This window comes from Impatiens glandulifera, chromosome 1 (assembly GCF_907164915.1).
Source record: "Impatiens glandulifera chromosome 1, dImpGla2.1, whole genome shotgun sequence".
Taxonomy (NCBI): Eukaryota; Viridiplantae; Streptophyta; class Magnoliopsida; order Ericales; family Balsaminaceae; genus Impatiens; species Impatiens glandulifera.
The window spans coordinates 74,360,007-74,378,805 of NC_061862.1; the positions used below are offsets into that span (position 1 = coordinate 74,360,007).

At 30.2% G+C, this 18,799-nt stretch overlaps 1 protein-coding gene across 1 annotated transcript; it reads left to right on the top strand.

Annotated features, from left to right (window-relative positions):
* The first annotated feature begins 309 nt into the window (after nucleotides 1-309).
* On the top strand, nucleotides 310-2,841 carry LOC124932574. The gene is made up of 4 exons (XM_047473230.1): nucleotides 310-408; nucleotides 511-704; nucleotides 936-2,233; nucleotides 2,330-2,841. Exons 1-4 carry the CDS (start codon nucleotides 310-312, stop codon nucleotides 2,839-2,841), a joined length of 2,103 nt encoding a protein of 700 aa, XP_047329186.1.
* Nucleotides 2,842-18,799: the final 15,958 nt, after the last annotated feature.

An 18,799-nucleotide genomic window follows, 5' to 3' on the forward strand; every position in this document is an offset into this window, starting at 1 on the left:
TTTGGAGGGAAATTTCCCGCCCAAAACTCCCGCTCAAATTTTCCACCTGCTGATTTACCGCCCACAGATTGGCGCCTCTTCGATTACCGCCTCTTGGCTTCCCGCCCATGGTTTGCCGCCCATTCGGCTTGGAGGGAAAACTCCCGCCAAATGTTGATGGGACGGTTGGGTTTCCAAACCGCACCTATAAAAGGGGCTCTTGGCCACTTCATTTCACTCTCACGCGAAACAGCTTTCTCTCTCTAAGCTCTCAAATTTTCTCAGCGGTTATTTACTCTCGTATTATTCAAATTCTCTCAATTCTCTAAGATGGGGCGCAACTCGGTTTTGTTCAAACACATGACTCATGTGGATTTCGAGGAAATCCGACAGAAAGGCACGCCTGCAGCAAAAGGAGTTATTGACCGGGTAACCGAGGCCGGACTCGAGTACTTTCTCGGCGGTCCCCATGTTCTTTATAGAGATGCGGTTGAAGAATTCTTCAACACCGCAACTCTCTCTGGCGACAAGATCACCGCGACTGTAAGCGGTACTGAATTCGAGCTAACCGAGGAATCGGTTGCAGAGAGCTTACGCCTTCCAACAGACGGCCAAGATGCAACATCGGATATAGAACTAACAACGTTCGAAGCAGCTTGCCAGATACTCTCAGCAACTAAGGAACCGGTAAAAGTATCCGGTAACAAAGCGTCACTGCGACCGGAGTACATACCGATTTGTGACATCTTCACAAAGGCGGTTTAGGCAAGAGGAGGAAATTACAACAGCCTCACCAAGGCCAAAATCGGGATGCTAGTCGGCTTGATAGAAGGTACGAAGGTGAACTGGGCGAAGGAAATATTCAACAACTTGAAAGATATGGTGAAACCGGACTCAACCCGGTCATGGGGATACGCCGTTCCTCTTGGTAAAATCTTGCTTCATCATAACATCAGCATCGGTCCCGGCGTCATCATCCCATCAAGAAGGTTGATAAGATCCAAACACTTCCTAGAGAGGAAGCAGCCGACCCCCGGTTCCACAGGTGGCCGAAAGAAGACAACCGCCAAGAAATCGGCCCCGGCGAAAGAAAAGACCGGAAGCAAGGGCAAAGAGAAGATAGTATTCTCAGAACCGCCATCACAAACAGAAGAGGAAGAGTCGGCTTCCACATCTGAACGAACCGAATCTGAGAAAACCGATGAAGAAAGACCGAATGATGAAGAGCATTCGGGCCCAAGTCCCGATAATACCGGTACGGGCGCAAATCCTGAAAACGCCGAGGCCGATGAAGAAGACATTGAAGAGGAGGAGGAGGACGACCAGACGAAGGCCGATACTATAGCGCGCCGAATCCTGGAGACCATTGCACTGCGAGCTGAAAAGGTTGGCGATATATACCGGGAATGGCACGAGTACCGGTTCAGCAAACTTTTTAAACACATTTTACCGAGCTTCACCGACGAAGAATGCTTCAAAAGAATGAAGGAGATAGAGGACGCAGTCATGAGCCTCACAAACGCGGAAACCATTCACGATGCTTTAGGCCGAACCTCCATCATAAGACCGCGAGCCCGGCTACAGAAGCTAACCGTACGGATCCGGAAGATTAAGGAAAAGTACGTCGAGGGAACACCGGAGGCTAACTTACACCTCTTAGTGTTAGAGAAACTTGAGACAGCGAGAGGAGAACTCGCCGAAGAAATTGATCGGCTGGAGGTGGCGTGCAGTCAGCGACAGATACCGCACTCTCCAGCCCCTCAGACCGATGAGGGTCTAATTCATGGTGCTACACCTCCTCGGGGGGACCCGGTGATAAACGAAACCGATGAAAGGGCGGAGCCTCTTCTCACCGGGCAGCTTCAACATGAACAACCGGGAGTCTCCGAACCGGGCATTACAAAAGAATGGGTCAAGAGTCTTCTTCAAGAGTTTGTCGACTCAACGGTTCACCCGCTAGAGGAGAGGATGAAGAGAATCGTGAGCATGGCACTCTGGTTCGCCAAAAATACGAGGAATAAACTCGTAATGACAGATGACCGGTTCATACAAATCGACGCTGACTATCGGGAAGAAGCGGTTTTGCGCGACAACCATCTTCAACGAACCAAAGCCTTGGAAGAAGACACCTCAGGACTAAAAGATGACTTCGATCGGCTTGAAAGAGAGACCGAACAACGATTAAGAGAGGTCACTAAGGATCTAGTTGGCTCAACACTCAGCAGGGTCTCGGAACTGGAAAAGAAGAATGCGGGTCTTGAAGACCGCAACGACAAACTCGAAGCCGACCTCAAGGCGCTGACCGCACAGGTGGATGAATTAATCAAGGCCAAGATGAATGCGGATGCAGCGGTTGTGGAAGCAAACGCCCGAGCGGCTAAGGAAGTCCAGAATGCGATGGACGAAGAAGCCAGGTTAGCAAAGGAGCCACCGCAACTCACCGAAGAGGAAATAGCCGAGCACGAACGAAGGGCAGTGGCTAAGTATCCGGGACTTGCAGAGTCGGTAGCCGCTCAGCAACGAGAGGATGCAGAGCGGTTAAACAATGAAAGACAAAGACTCGCTAACTTTGCAAAAGCTAACGAGAAGAAAAAGGCGGCCTCTGCCGTTTCGGTTCCGGCAAAACGGAAACGGAAATCATCAAAGAAGGCTCAAGTAGTCGGGCTGCTGAATGAGGTCACTGACACGGTTATTGACAGTCAACCGGATCAGGCCACTCACACCGAAGAGGAAGATGAAGAGCATCTAGAGCGGCGGCCCACAAGACAACGAGTCTGCGAACCGGCCAGTCAAGCGCAACCGGTTAAGAGAAAACGGAACAAGGATTTGATGGCTAGCTTCGATTTCTCCGACTCAGAATAGGGGCTCCCCTTTCTTTTAACTATGCTTATATTAGTGTTTCTATATAACATTTTCTATTTTCGGTTATCTCCCTATATATATAAAGTTATTTTTGAAACCGGCCTATACTTGCATCTCTACATGGTTTTGATAATTTTAAATAAAATAATCAAAAAGAGAGAAATTGATAAGATAAAAGATAAGACTTTTCCAAAAAAATTTCTCAAACTTTTCGAAAAATTCTCCAAAGTCAGTTTCAAAAATCTGGTCAAATAAAGAACCGGCCTACGTTTGCAAACTTACATGGTTTTGATAATTTTAAATAAAATAATTAAAAAGGGAGAAATTGTTAGATTAAATTAGACCGGTTCACAGAACTTAACATAAATAAACCTTTCATGCAGGAACAAGGAACCAGACCGGTCAAACAAAAGAACCGGCTAAGAAGAATAGCCGGTCAAGCTACTAAACCGACCAAGAACACTTGGAATATGACCGCACAAAGAAAGGATCGGCCAAAGCTTAAAACCGGAAACATTAGACAGCTGATCAGCCACAAGGCAGAGGAATAACCGGAAGCTGTCCGGTTAAACCAATCACACCGGAAGCCATTCGGTCAAGTACAAGAAGACAATTTGGGTATCTATTGAGAATGATACCAAAGGAACAGACTGAACATTTCCATATCTATACAAGTCTGAGGAAAGTATGCAGGCTGCAGAAGACAGTCCTACAGGATCTTTCCACTTCGGGATAAGTCAGAAAGGAGATCTTCCAAGTACAGACAACCGTTTAACAGAAAGTCACCACATTGAGTAAAAGACAAACCTAGCAGGTTTGTCATACACACCGGAAAAACAGACTGCCAAGTCTGTAAGATTGACCGCCAGGTCTGAGATTGACCGTCATGTCTGAAAAGATGACCGCAGGGTCTGAATCACTGAATCACTGAACCTCTGAACCTCTTCTCAGCCAATCAGACTCAAGGAAGTGAAATATGACCGTTGGCATATTTCATCTATAAAATGGGCAGTTGAAGAAGAGTAAAGTAGTGACACAAGTGAGACAGCATACAAGGAACACACAGAGAGACATAAAGTGATACAGCGAGCATCTAATTCACAAGTGATAAGATTGTATTCTATCTCTAGAGAAAGCCTAAGTGATAAAGTTGAAGTGTGTACTTTACAATTTCGGTGTGAATTGTAAGGGTATTATCGAGCAGGAAATAAGTCTCGATCGGATTGTATTTGTATTCCTTAGTGAATATCCTTCTCGCAGTTTCGAGAGGAAGGGGTGACGTAAGAGCTTTATATCCGAACATCCATAAAACCTGTCTTGTTACTTACTTTCTGTCGGCTCCACTTTCTAACCGACTGACATCGCTCTAACCTATTTAACTCTACTCAAACCGGACCGCCAGGTTATAAATACCGACTCATCAATTTTTCAAACCTTCATCATCCGAAACCGGTTCTGCCTATCATACAAGTGTGCTGCTTCAACCTGAAACAAACTTCTTCCGCACTTGAACCTAGTTCAAGGGTTTGTGACAGTTTGTGTAGTATTGAAACCCCGGTGTTAATCTCTAACAGGATTAATCACCACCCTTTGAGTGAGACACGCAGACCGGCCCAACCCCGGTCCTCCAGCGGCGACCTAGATCCTAACATATATATATATATATTAATCAAAAGCAAATATGAAATAAAGATTTCATTTTAAATACTAAATGACATTAAAAACATTTTTCTCCTATAATAATGTTTATGTTGAGGGGATGGTAAAACTTTATTGTATTGATAGGCTATAATATCTATTTTAAAGGAAAAAATATTGTTTTAGGGATATTACCATTATAACCAAAAGATCAAATATTTTATTTTAAAAAAAAAACTGATTTTGTAACATAATTATTTATTTATTCTAATCTACCATAATATAGAAAATGAGTTTTTATGGTAGTAAATATTACACAATTAGTTACAAAATCTAAAATTAAATTTTAAAGATTTGATAACACGTTGTATAGAAAGTGAGAGTATTTTAAATAAAATTTTATCAAATTTTTTTCTCTAAAAAATCTATATAAAAAGAGTTTTAGCATTGAGAATAATATACTTTATTCAATTCTTTATAAAATATCATGACTAGAAAGAAAGTGAAGCTTTCTTACATTCTCAATCACACTTGGAGAAAAACAACGTTTAAAAAGAGAAAAGTATGTATTGTAACGAAACTAAATGAACTGAGGACTCTTTGTGGCATTGATAGATGTATTGTCATCTATAGTGAATTTAATTCACAATCTTTAGTCCGGCAATTTATAAAGGAAGTACGGAGATCTATCGTTAAGTACAAGACTTTTCCAAAGGCTGATCGAGGAAAACGAAAGATCAACCAAGAGACCTTTACAAGGCAGAAGCTCGAAAAGGTGGAAGAGAGGTCGAGAAGACTACACAAAGAGAACCATCATAATGAAATGACGATATCATGTATCAAACCATGATAAATCCACTAACATCAATGTTAAGGATGTTAAGGCTGAATGTGGAGGATTTTGAAGAGCTTTACCCGCTATGGATATGGATTTCCAACAGGTAAACATGGGATTTCAGCATCCCAATATGGATTTTCAACAGGCCAACATGGGATTACCAAATTACCTGCCTTTCATGGATCCCCCAATATGGGAATCCCTAAGCGACCTACACCCATTTCATTAATTACGCAGACATGAGTTCACATTACCTATTCTCCAATATGCATATTTCTTTTTGTTATCTTTTTAGCCCCAATGTAATGTCTTTAAACGAGAGTTTAAAGTATCTCTAAACTAAGAATAAGATTATTCTTCTAAATAGACTTAAGACATGATAATGACAATCAAGATAATTTTAATGGAATAATATGAACTTTTATCTAAATCTAATCAAAGCTTAGAGTCATCTTTGAGTAAGGAATAGTGTCAATCTCTTAGTTTAAGACACAAGGTTAGGATATCCACAAGTAAAAGAATTAAGAACTCAGGAGGCATGTGTAACAAACCTTCACAAAATACAATGGTCAACTATATTTGAGTAGAGACTGCCATTTGTACAGGCGCATAGGATATAGCGCTACGACCCTTTCTTAATACATAACCAAACACCGGACCCTTAATCCGTTAATACTCTAATTTTCTTTTTTCTTTTTTTATTTTTTTGTGAAATAAATTAAAGTGGCAACTCTTAAAGACAATTAGATTACTACGTTTCTACACCTACTAATCTAAAACATGTACGGCCAACCAAAAAATCTATGTTATAGAACTCCACTTTGATTCATCATCTCTAAAATAGGAGAACATACTACATGGATAGTTTTTCTATCCACTTTTACGAGATTCGAGAAAAATGTAAGCCAAGGGTTCTATAACATAACTTTTTTAGAAAAACTTGTTATCATGAAATTACCATAATATTAACAAATTGGTCTTCTCATGGTTTGTTGTAATCTCACCTCAGGTGTGGATTAGTACAAAATCAGGCATACAAATTAACATTAAAAACGTTTTAAAGTAAAGTGGTCGTTTTGAATTTCTAAATTCAAACAAAGCAAATGGTAAAAAAAATATTATAAGTTTCATTGGATATCTTTATACATTAAAATATATATCCAAAAATATTATTTCTTAAATTTAAAATTATCAATTTTGATTTATTTATCGGTTCAATCAAATTTATTCGTTCATACAAAAACATATTCAAAATAACACTACAAATTTACATGAAAATTCTCAAATGGACATGAAGAACTTCAGCACTCCTGATTCGATGTTTCAGTCGTCTACTAGGCCGACTTTATGGTTAAAGTCATTGGCTCGACCAGTTGGGCTCCTCATTGCTTATCCATCTGAAATATTTTAATCTATTGTAATCAAATTATCAAATTTTATTTTGTTCAGTTTACTGTCTTCAACACAATTGTTTTTAAATGAATCTAGTAATACATACTACACACTTGACTATTGAAAATGAAAATGAAAGGTTGAACATTCAATAAGACCATCATAATAATGGAATATCGTGAAGAAGTCTAAATTATATGACTCTGCAAAAATTAGCTACTCTAAAAAAGTTTCAGTTATACCTAACCTTTTTGTTTTTGATTAGAATAAGCAATTATCGAGTCACCTAGTTAAAACTAGTGATATTGACTGGTTTGTTAATCTCCTTCACATGTTTTCTAGGATTATATTTGTGGGTTCAATATATCATTATTCTTTTGACTTCTTTAAGAGGATCTTTTTATCGAATTTTCTAAGTTCCCGCTTTTTTTTTTCTTTGTTTAGTTTTTGTATTGTTTTTATAAGGCTCTTTATTTGAAGACAAATGATATTATTCAAAAAAATAAATGGTCAAATTACCAAATATGGGTTGGTTGTTTGAGGCTAATTGAAAATTTGTTTTTTTTTTTAATTTTAGGGGTACAATTTAAGGTTTTGATCGGTCAAATATTTTCATACATAATATTATATTTTAAAAAATATATATGAAAGTGTCATTATTCATCTAATTTGAAAGAAATCTATATATCTAATAATGTTTAATAAATAAAATTTAAGGTGATATTTATATTCTCACCCCATCTCAGATAGACTTATTATATTTTATAACAGTTACTCTCTTTTGTCATAATTACTTGTTCATAATTACTAATTTATCTCTCCTACCATAATTATTAATTTATCTTTTCTAATTAATTTTTATTTTACTAATTTTTCTTTCCTAATTATATATATTATTTTTCTTCATTAATTTTATATAAACTTATATTTAATATTATATATATATATATATTTATAATATACATAATAATACTATATATAATATATAATAACGTTTAAATGATTTATTAAACTTAAAATAAAATTACAAATTTCTCTTTTATATTCATTTCTCTTTCATATTTATAATATATATTTCCTAATTAATTTTCGTTTTGTAGCACTAATAATTAATTTATTTTTTATTTTCTTTTTCCTCGTATATATATATATATATATATATATATATATATATATATATATATATATATATATATATTTCATATTTTTATAAATAATTTTTATATTTTTTTAATAAAATAAAATTTTAAAAATTTTAATTTATTTAAAAATTAATATTAAGTGTTTCTCTCTCCTAAAATTTATATATAGTATAATTTATCATTAATTTTATATAAATATTTTTTTTTCATATTATCCTTCTATGTATATTTATTATTTATATAATTAATTTTCTTTTATTCATTATATATTTTATCTATTATTAATTAACAAGGATTAAATATTTATACATACATAAAATTTTAAATTAAATTCAAAAAACACAAGTGGTTTAATGGTTAAAATTTTCACATTTCATATTAGAGACCAGAGTTCGATTCCCAATTTATGCGAATTTATAAATGATTGTGCATGTGGGTATGAGTGGGTGAATTGGTGGTTGGGGGATGGGGTGAATTTGTGGTCGATGTGGATGGCATGTGTGAATCCTTACATAAATGCGTATGTGAATTTGTGATTGATGGGGAAAGCCAAAACTAAAAGTAAGGGTAATATATGTACAAATTACTCGAATGGAGATAATATATAATAATGTTTAAAACTAAAAATTTAGGGTGATATCTACCAAAATTTTACACAATTTATACGTATTTCTCATCAAATTATCGCGGTACAATCCTTTTTCTTTTTTTCCTTAGGTCTAGGTCTTTCTTTAATCAACTCTCATTTCTCTTTAGATATAGTTAACACGAGAAAAGGAGGTGGGCGTCGACAACGGAAGAGAAACTAGAGGAAAATATTCGATTTTGATTTGAAGAAAAATGGGAAGCGAATGAATACGAGGATTCGAAATTAAAAGGAAGCCGAGGATTCTCTACCTCCGTGGATTTTGAAAAGTTTTTTTAAAAAATTTAAATTTAATTAATTTTTTATTTTTACACATTTTATATGAATTTCTAATCAAATTCTCACAATTTATCAAATTCTCGCGTTACATTCGTCTCTCCTTTCGTCTTAGGTTTAAGATTTTTCTTAAATCGACACTCCTTTCTCTTTAGGTATAGGTAGCACGAGAAGAGGAGGAGGGTGACGCCGACGTGACGTAGAAGGGAGACGATGACGCAACGGAGGAGGGCGACGACGACGCAAGAGAGACATAGAGGAAAATATTCGATATTGATTTGAAAAAAATGGAAAGCGAATGAAGACGAGAATTCTAAATCAAGAGAAAGACGAGTATTCTCTGTCTCCGTAGATTTAAAAAAGAAAATATTTTTTTTTATTTTTACACATTTTATATGAATTTCTCATCAAATTCGTCTCTCCTTTTTCCTTAGGTCTAGGTCTTTCTTAAATTAATTCTCATTTATCCTTAGGTATAAGTAGCATAAGAAGAGGAGGTGGGCAACGACGACGCAACGAAGGAGGGAGACAACGACGTAAGTTAGACCTAAAAGAAAAAAATCGATTTTGATTTGAAAAAAATTGGAAGTAAAAGAAGACGAGGATTTGAAATCAAGAGGAACCCGATGATACTATGCTTCTGAGGATTTAAAATTTTTAATTTTTTTTAATTAATTTTTTTTTCTATAACAAAACATAATAAGATATTTTATAATAAAAATATAAATAAAATTGTATTTTAACTAATAATATTAATATTTTAATTATTTATTTATATATATATATATAATTAATACAAAATTAACTCTATATTTTTATATGTTTTAAATAATTGATAAATATTTATTAATTTAATTTATAATATATTATAAATATATTTTTATACAAAATATTATAAAATTCAATTATTATTTTTTTAATAAAAATAATAATTAATGTTATTATTTAACCAAAATAAAATTATATATATAATAACATTCAAGTATAAATATATATATATAAGTAGTTTTGAAACAAGAGTTTTATGGTGTTGACATAAAAAAGATGGTTCAATATTATTTTTTAATAGACATTTCATATATATTTTAATTAATATTTTGACTTTTAATGTATAATAAACTGTTTTCAAAAATTTTGAAAGGATATAGTAGAAGCAGTGCCGTTCCTGAGATTTTTTTGGCCTTAGGCGAAAGCACGAAATTAGGGCCCTACGCATAAACTTCACTTGTGTTTCATTGTTGATCTTCAATAACCTTCCAATATCTACAAAGATGCAACATAAATTGTCAACGAAAGTGACTTTTTCTTGCATTTTTAGATGCAAAATCATTGATAGTTGTATCGTAATCGATATATTCCAAAAAATCTTTTTCAATACATAAAATAACAAGTCCATTCAATTTATCTTGAGACATCGAAGATCTTAGATAATTTTTCAATAATTTCAACTTAGAAAAACTTCTTTCAGCAGCAGCTACCGTAACAGGCAATGTTAGTAAAATTCGATATACAATAGAGACATTAGGATAGCAATCTATTGACATTACAAAATCAAGAATTTCAGCAGCGGGCATATCCAAACTAGGTAAAGCAACTTGTAGTATTTTTAGTTCAGAAAACAAATCACTCAAATTAACATCACACATACCTTCATGAAAAAAAATACATTACAAAATGTGCTACACTTTTATTTCAATTTGCTTTCATTCAATGCCTTCAACTTTCCAGAATTCATAAGGAACCCAAATAAGTCATTAAACACATTCAATTGTTCAAACCTATGTTTTAGGGATGCAAGAGACATGTTTCAGCATTTATCGCTTTAGTGGAGTCTAAATTTTCAGAAGCTTTTTTTCTTTTAACACCACTTTGAGATTTAACAAATTGTTCTTCTAATTCTTTCCTTTTACGTTTTTCATATCTAGATAAATATTTTTTCGGCGTCATCAAACAAGTAAACTATTTTCAAAGATTTTTACGGCTTAACCACACAAATACACAATCTCAAAACAAAGCATAAAAATAAATAACAATCAAACCCTGATGTTGAATTTTCACTTTTAATGGTTAAACCTTACCTCAAGGCTCAACCCAGCGAAAAAGAGCCACCGTCAAAATTATTTTGTTGTCGGTTTCGTTATGAGTTTCGTTGTGAGTTTCGTTGTCGATGTAGGATACAGAGACTGAGAGAGACAGACAGTAGGGTTTGCTATAGAGCCATGGCCAAAAAATCTAACATTATAAAAATAAAATAAAGAATAAGAAACTAAAAATCCTTACTAATACCTAGCATATATAAAAAAAAAATGGGCCCCTTTTTGGTCCTAGGCCCTAGGCCGTGGCCTAGGCTGCCTACCCCTCCGGACCGGGCCTGTGTAGAAGCTCAAATAATTATGTACAATAGAGAAAAAAAATACAAATATATTTTTCTCAAATATTATTTTTGCCAATTTAAGATAGTGTGATAATTCACGTTAAAAAAAGAAAAAATTTTAATTAAATTAATAGAACGAAAAAACTAAAATTTTGAATAAATGACCATATTTGTATTATTTTATTTTAGTTGTATTAAAAAAAGTTTTTATAAAGAAAAATTATAATAAATTTGAGATTAGATAATTTCATAAAATATTAATAAAAATAGAAATTTGAAAGAATATATACATAATATTAAAAATTTTCAAACTTATATATTTAATATATATAGTGTCTAACAATTATGATACTATAAAATTAATGTCAAATACAATTTAATGAGTGTAAATAATTATTATTTTTTTATAATTCACGTATAAAGATATATAAAGATGTAAATAAAACAAATAAAACTTAAATGTATCAATTTTTATATAACAAAATTTAATTAAAGTGAAAATTTATGTTTATTGTATCTAATTAAATATTTTTAAATTATTGAATATAACCACTGTTAATATATTAATTAGTATGATTCAAATTTTTTTATATAAAAATTTTGATTTTTTTATATATTTATCGGTTTTGATCATAAGAAAATTATGTTATTTAATAAAATAATTTAAAGATATGTAGCTGGTAGCACCGTACCATCCCCACATCCGCTCCATAGTCCGTACTACTACAGAAGGTCCACACTCGGATTGAAAAAAATGGTCCGACGACTGACGTCACCAACTTAGCTGAGGGCTGTTTGATGGGTGATTTTGGATTTTTTAGAATTTTATTCCAAAATTCGATTATCTTTTCATTCATCATTCCAACTATTTAATCACTAATATTTAAATATTAAAATTATCTTTTATTAACTCTAAAAATAATAGATAAAAATTTATAATATAAAAATATTTTAATAATTTAACCTAAAAAATTAATTTTTTAAAATATTTATCAAAAAAGATTTTTTTTAAAATATATTAAAAAAAAATAAATTTCCTCAAACAAACTCAAAAATCACAAAATTATATTTTTCTTGTTATTTTTAATTCTATTCATTTGTAATTTTATTTTTGTATCATTTATGAAATTAATTTAGACAGAAAAGGGATTTGGTTCTTTTAAATGATTCTTAAAAGATCTGAAAGGAGATGTAACATTTCCATATTTTGAATTGGTGGACAAACCTTGGATGATTTATTTTTATTTATTTATTTATTTAATATAAAAAGTTAGCATTATTCACTTAACTCGACATTTACTTCTTACTTATAATTTTTAAGACATTTAAGACATTTATAAGTGAGAATTGAAGTTACTTTAGTGATTAATTATTAAAATTTTCAAAATTTATTAAACATAATTAACACTTTGAAAATGATAGTATTCAAAAGAAATTAAAATTTAAAATTTTTTAATATATAAATTGAGCTATTTTAATGTGAGTTTTTGATTATTATAATTCTAACCAAAAACCTAATCTTTTCATCAACTAATACTCTTATTTTATATTTACTAAATTAAAATTTACAAAAAAAAAATATATTTTAATAATTAAACTAATTAAAAATTCAAATAACTATTATTTATCGAACAATTTATTTTAACAAGCATTCTAAACTCAATATCAAATTAAAAAACTCTCGTTTAAGAAAAGTATTAACTTCTTCGATAATTCACCATTCTCTATCAATCATATTGAAACTTTCATATTTTGGATCGGAATCACATTGAAGCTTCCAATATGTTCAAATCGATATTTGAATTTTCAATAATCTATATCTTCGACAATATTCAATTGTTCCCCCAACAAATGTAGGGGCTCTCTATTTCTCAAAACTACATTTTCTCTTCAAGACAAGATGAATTGATATCTGTCGAGTTTGATGAAGAATAAAAGCAAGTATGTTATTTAAGAACTTTTAACATTCTTGTCTTTGTATTATTTTTATTTTTACTTAAAACATTGGATTGACTTAAAATAAATAAATAAAGTCTACTATTAAGAAAGTCAAGTGGTGAGGAAGAGTTTTTCTGTCCCCTTAACTCTTTTCAGTTTTTGCAATTAAACTTTGTGCTTATTTTCATTCAATTTTGACCACCAAATTTTTTCATATCTACTTTTTATCCTTTACAATTATTTTCACAATTAACTTCAAACTAAGACTTTAAAACACAATATTTTAATACAACCATGATAAATAAAATAATTTAACACATTACTTATATTATTTTCATGATTAAATCTATTATTTGATTAATGTAATTTAATTTTGTAAAATTATTAAATACATGTCTTGTTTATTTATCATAAGACAAATAAATAATTCTTAACCAAAATACTTTATATCACAAGGCAAATAAAGTCAATAATGTATTCAATAATTTATTTATTTGTCAATAAACAAGTGCAGAATATATAGTTTATATATTACATTCCTCGGATTATTTATCACAAGGCAAATAATCAAGGGTGGGTGATAAATTATTTTATTTATGATGATGTATCAAAATATAATATTTAATTTTTTTTTTAATTTGGAGTTAATTATAAAATTATATCAAAATATGAATAAAAATTAGATCCGGTCAAATTTAATTGCAAAAACTCGAAAGAGAAAGGATAGGAAAACTTTTACTGCTGAATTATATAAAAAAAACACTTATGTTTTTCTTTTTACCGTTCCTTCTTGCCCAAAATCTAGCAAATTAGATACCTTAATTTTTTTTTTCATCTTGAAGACAAATGGTAGCCCTTTCTTTGAGTATTAAAACTCAAGAACGGGAAAATGTAGGAGTTGGAAACTACATAAGTATGAATCGTGTATCTTTTTCGGTCACTAAGGATGTTTTGCTAAAACAATTGGAGCATATGGTACTGGAAAAGTTTTCAACAAATATCCATGATTTCTATTTCTTGAAATTCAAGTAGGGAACAAATCTGGAAAATATTCTGAAGCTGGGACACACATATGTTGGGTCAAACTGTATGAAGCTGGAAAAATGGTTCGAAGTTATGAACCTACTCAGCAAACCGAAGGAAACAATTCAAATTTGGTTCAAACTAAGGAATATTCCAACTCATATGTATAACGCAGAAACACTTAGTCATTTCGCTAGTCTCTTAGGGAAACCATTATATATGGACCCAATAACGGAGGAAAACAAACACATCACATATGTTAGGATAAACATTGAAGTGCATCATAGAAACACTTTACTAGCAAATATGACAATAGTTGATAGAAGAGGCAAACCCATAAACATGGATATTACGTATGAATGGAGGCCAAACAGATGTACATTCTGCAACAATACTTTTGAACATCTCAGTAACAAATGTGCAAAAGTAAATGAAGAACAGAAGGAAAAGCTAAAAGTTTAGGAGCAAAATGAGGAATCTGAAACTAAAGAATCAAACAATCAGAATGAGAAAGCTAAAGATAGAGATGCAGATGATGGGAATGATGAAGAATCAAAGGAAATGAAAGATGAAAAATTAAAGAAAGAAGAAGATGAAGAGTCAGAGGAAGGAAAAGTGAGAGAATCAGAGGAAGGAAGTGATAAGAATGAAGTAGATGATAGTGAAGAGGAAACATTGAAAGTAGACCGAATCAAGTCAGACAAAAATGAAGCAAAAGAATGTGAAGGTAAATGTGAAATTCCTAAAATACTGAAACGTAATTCATTTTATCAGATTAGTGCTGGCTCCTCTAAAGAAAAATAGATCCAAGAGAATGAAGTCAATGTTCACAAACAGTCATCATTTAATGCACACTGGTGAAAAAGGGGTCAAAACCGAGAGTAAAAACTCTCGGTTTTAACCCTATAACTTTCGGTATAGACACATTACTGAAAGTTTTCTCACCTCTTCCTCACGTGCCGCATTTTTTGATTGTGCTAGCAAATTCTGGTATGACCGGGACAGTTTATCTGGTGTACGCCGAATACTATGCCATGACTCACCCATCCTAAAATGAATTTCATATATATATATATATATATATATATATATATATATATATATATATATATATATATATATATATATATATATATATATATATATATATATATATATATATATATATATATATATATATATATATATATATATATATATCAAACACAATAACAAAAATATATCAATCATTTAACAAAATCTAACAAAATCATATATATTTAACAAAATAACCTAAATCTAATCTAAACAATAACAAATCTAAATCAAACTACCAAACAAATAATCTAAACTGGCATAAATCTAGATAATATAAACTAAATGATAACAAATCTAAATCTAATAATTAACAAAATCAAAAAAACACCAATAAATCACGACAAAGAAGAATAAAAACAAAAAACAAATAAATAACTAACCTGGAACGGAGAAGAAGAAGAGCGTCGGAGGCGGCTGCGTCGGGAGGGAGAGAAAGGAGAGAGGTGAATGAAAAAGAGAAGGGTTAGGGTTTGTATTTATAAAGGTATTTACCGAAGGTTTTTCAATAAACCTTCAGTTTTTAGATTAATCAAAACCGAAGGTTTATTGAAAAACCTTCGGTAATAAGAATCATGGGATTTAATTTTTTTGTCTTCTTTTGGATGAGTCAAAACCGAAGGACCTTCGCAATTAACCATTTCAGGAAAAGGTAAAACCGAAAGTTCTTTAAAAAACCTTCGCAATTAATCATTCTCCAACTTAGAATATTTTTTCATTTTTTGGGAGGTGTTAAAACCGAAGGTTCTTAGAATAACCTTCGCAACTAAAAATTTCTGGAAATGTAAAACCGAAGGTTTTTTGAAAAACCTTCGCAATTTACCCACCTCCAACACTTAGAATTATTTTTGGTTTTTTGGGAAGGTCAAAACCGAAAGTTCTTTATAGAACTTTCGGTACTAATTAGTAAAATTGAAGGTTTTACACCCCTCTCGAAATCTATTTTTATTAACGAAAGTTTTGTTCCTCTCGGGATCAATTAGGAGAGTTTTATAAAACCTTCGGTAAAAATCGTCGGTAAAGATCGATTTTTTACCAATGGCAACAGTTCAATCACCAATAAAGAAGTATAGAACCAAACAGGTGATTAGAAAATGTAGGTGCGCTGCGAGAGCAACAAATTGGGATTCGAAAGTAGTGGAAATGATATTGGCTACATTAAACAAGAATGTTAAGTAGTATGATTGGTATCCTTTAGTTGTCTGTAATCTCTGTTTTTTTGTTTGTTTCTAATCAAATACTCTAGGATCGTTTGATTCTTTTAATCAAAGTTAAGGTTTGTCTAAATTTGATAATTGACCATTTTTTGTCACTTTTGGGCTCTTAATAAAATGGCGTTAAACTATTTCCCTCCCCCAAAAAAACTCAAGAACGGTTAAAGCAATGCTTGAGAAATTATTTTCTTAATTTATTGTCATTATTATTATTAAAATATGAAACTCGTATATTTTTATATTTACAAATTAAAATACATATTTGTTTTTAAAAACATCGATCTAATTGGTTTGACACATTTAGTCCATTGTCCATTGTAACATGTAACACTAACAAAACTAACTAGTCTTGGTGATTGCAAAAAATGAATTAAATATGTTAAAATTTATAAAAATGAATTAAATATATTAAAATAAAGAGTTAGACAATAAGAAATTAACATTATTATAAACACCGATCATTCATATTAAAGTTTAAAAAGACATTTTAAAATTAATAATTAAGATCATACGCATTCAAAATTATTTCATAAATTTCAAAAATATTCAAATTAATTGTACAAATTTGTAAATAAATTGATTAATTTTATGTGAATCTATTTAGAAATTATTAAAAAAATAAATTGTGATTAATCGAAATTTTTTTATTAAATTTGTTAATATATATATATATATATATATATATATATATATATATATATAATTAAAGTATATTCTAGAGTAATATTTTAATTAAATTGAAAAAAATTATTTAAAAAAAAAATATTATTTCTAAATAAAGTCACTATTATAAAGTAATAGAAACTATTACATAGATATTTAAATATGGTGCAATTGCAACCATAAAATATATATGAAAATGATCAAATAAAAAACAATTGAACACCAAAAACTAACAATTTGTTACATATGCGACTACTTTCTACCCACACATTGAACTTTTTGTTCAATCTCATTATCGACCAATATATATATATATATACCTTCACTTTGGGAATTTTTCTATAACTAATTCGTCATTATCGATCACATGATACCCTCATTTTTATGCATTTGATTTAATTCAAATCACCATTCTCTTAATCTCTCAAATTCGCACACATTTTATCTAAAATCTGACAATTCTTTTAATCTCTCAAATTTAAACTCAAATATACCAATATCATAATCATTTTAAGTTTTATAATGCACCATTTAAAATGTGCATCAACTAAGATAAAAAAATATATAATTTCAAGTTTGAATGTGAACACTTTAACCAATACATCACTTGTGATTATTGATTTCAATTTATAATTGTGTGTATGTATATATATATTTTTGTATATAAACTCGAATATATAAAAATATATTTTTCTTAATAAATTATTTGAAAATTTAATTAGAAAGGTAAGAATAATTTTTAGTTTTGATATTTAATTATATAGTATAATATAATTCATACAAATAGAATAATTATATATATATATATATAATTATTTATTAAAAAAAATTTAAGTAAAAGAAAAAAGATATTAAAAATTAAAAACAATTAATATAGTGGGTATTTAATAAATATAAATGAAAAAGTAAAAAATATTTTAACCTACTACAAATAAATGAAAAAAAAACAATTTAATATAAAAGGAAGACAAATAATTTAATAAATAAATTAGTTTATTTTTATTTAAATATATCACAAATTTAATTTGTAAATAGATTGTTATATATATAAATATATATATATATATATTTAATATATAATTATATAGATTATATAAATTATAAAATTATTAATACACGAAGACTTACATAGTTTATAGCATATATTCACTATTTCACTGTGAACAAAAAAAAATAATTAAAATAATATTTTTTAAACATATTTATTAATTAATTTGATCTAATATTCAGAAATGATCAATTAGAATATATGTAATTACTCAATACACTTACCCTCATAGTTAGATGTCATTATTAGTCACATCTATCCTCACTAATTCGTTATTATCGATCACTTTGAGCATTATGAACTAATAAACTCATTTTAAACATTTGGATCGATTATTCATTTAATCCCTCAAATTCACACTCATATATATACAACCATCACATAACCTATTTTGAACATTATACACTAACAAACTCATTTTGAGCATTTTGATCAATATCAATAATTCTTTAATCCCTCACAAATATATATATATATATATATATATATATATATATATATATATATATATATATATATATATTTATAATATTTCTCTAAAATCTTAATTTTAAATTTGAAATGTGAAATTGTTGAAATTATTTTATAATTTTTTGTATATATATATTATATAAAGGGGAATTTATTTTTATTTTAATATATCAAAAAATAATTTTTAAATATATTGTTATATATATTATATATAATTATAT

What these genes read in the sequence shown, in the direction of transcription:
- LOC124932574 (XM_047473230.1), top strand. Translation starts at nt 310, where the DNA reads ATGGGGCGCAACTCGGTTTTGTTCAAACACATGACTCATGTGGATTTC. An exon ending in CAAAAGGAGTTATTGACCGG is followed by an intron (nt 409 to 510) that starts GTAACCGAGGCC and finishes TCTGGCGACAAG; the next exon opens with ATCACCGCGACTGTAAGCGG. An exon ending in ACTGGAAAAGAAGAATGCGG is followed by an intron (nt 2,234 to 2,329) that starts GTCTTGAAGACC and finishes ATGCGGATGCAG; the next exon opens with CGGTTGTGGAAGCAAACGCC.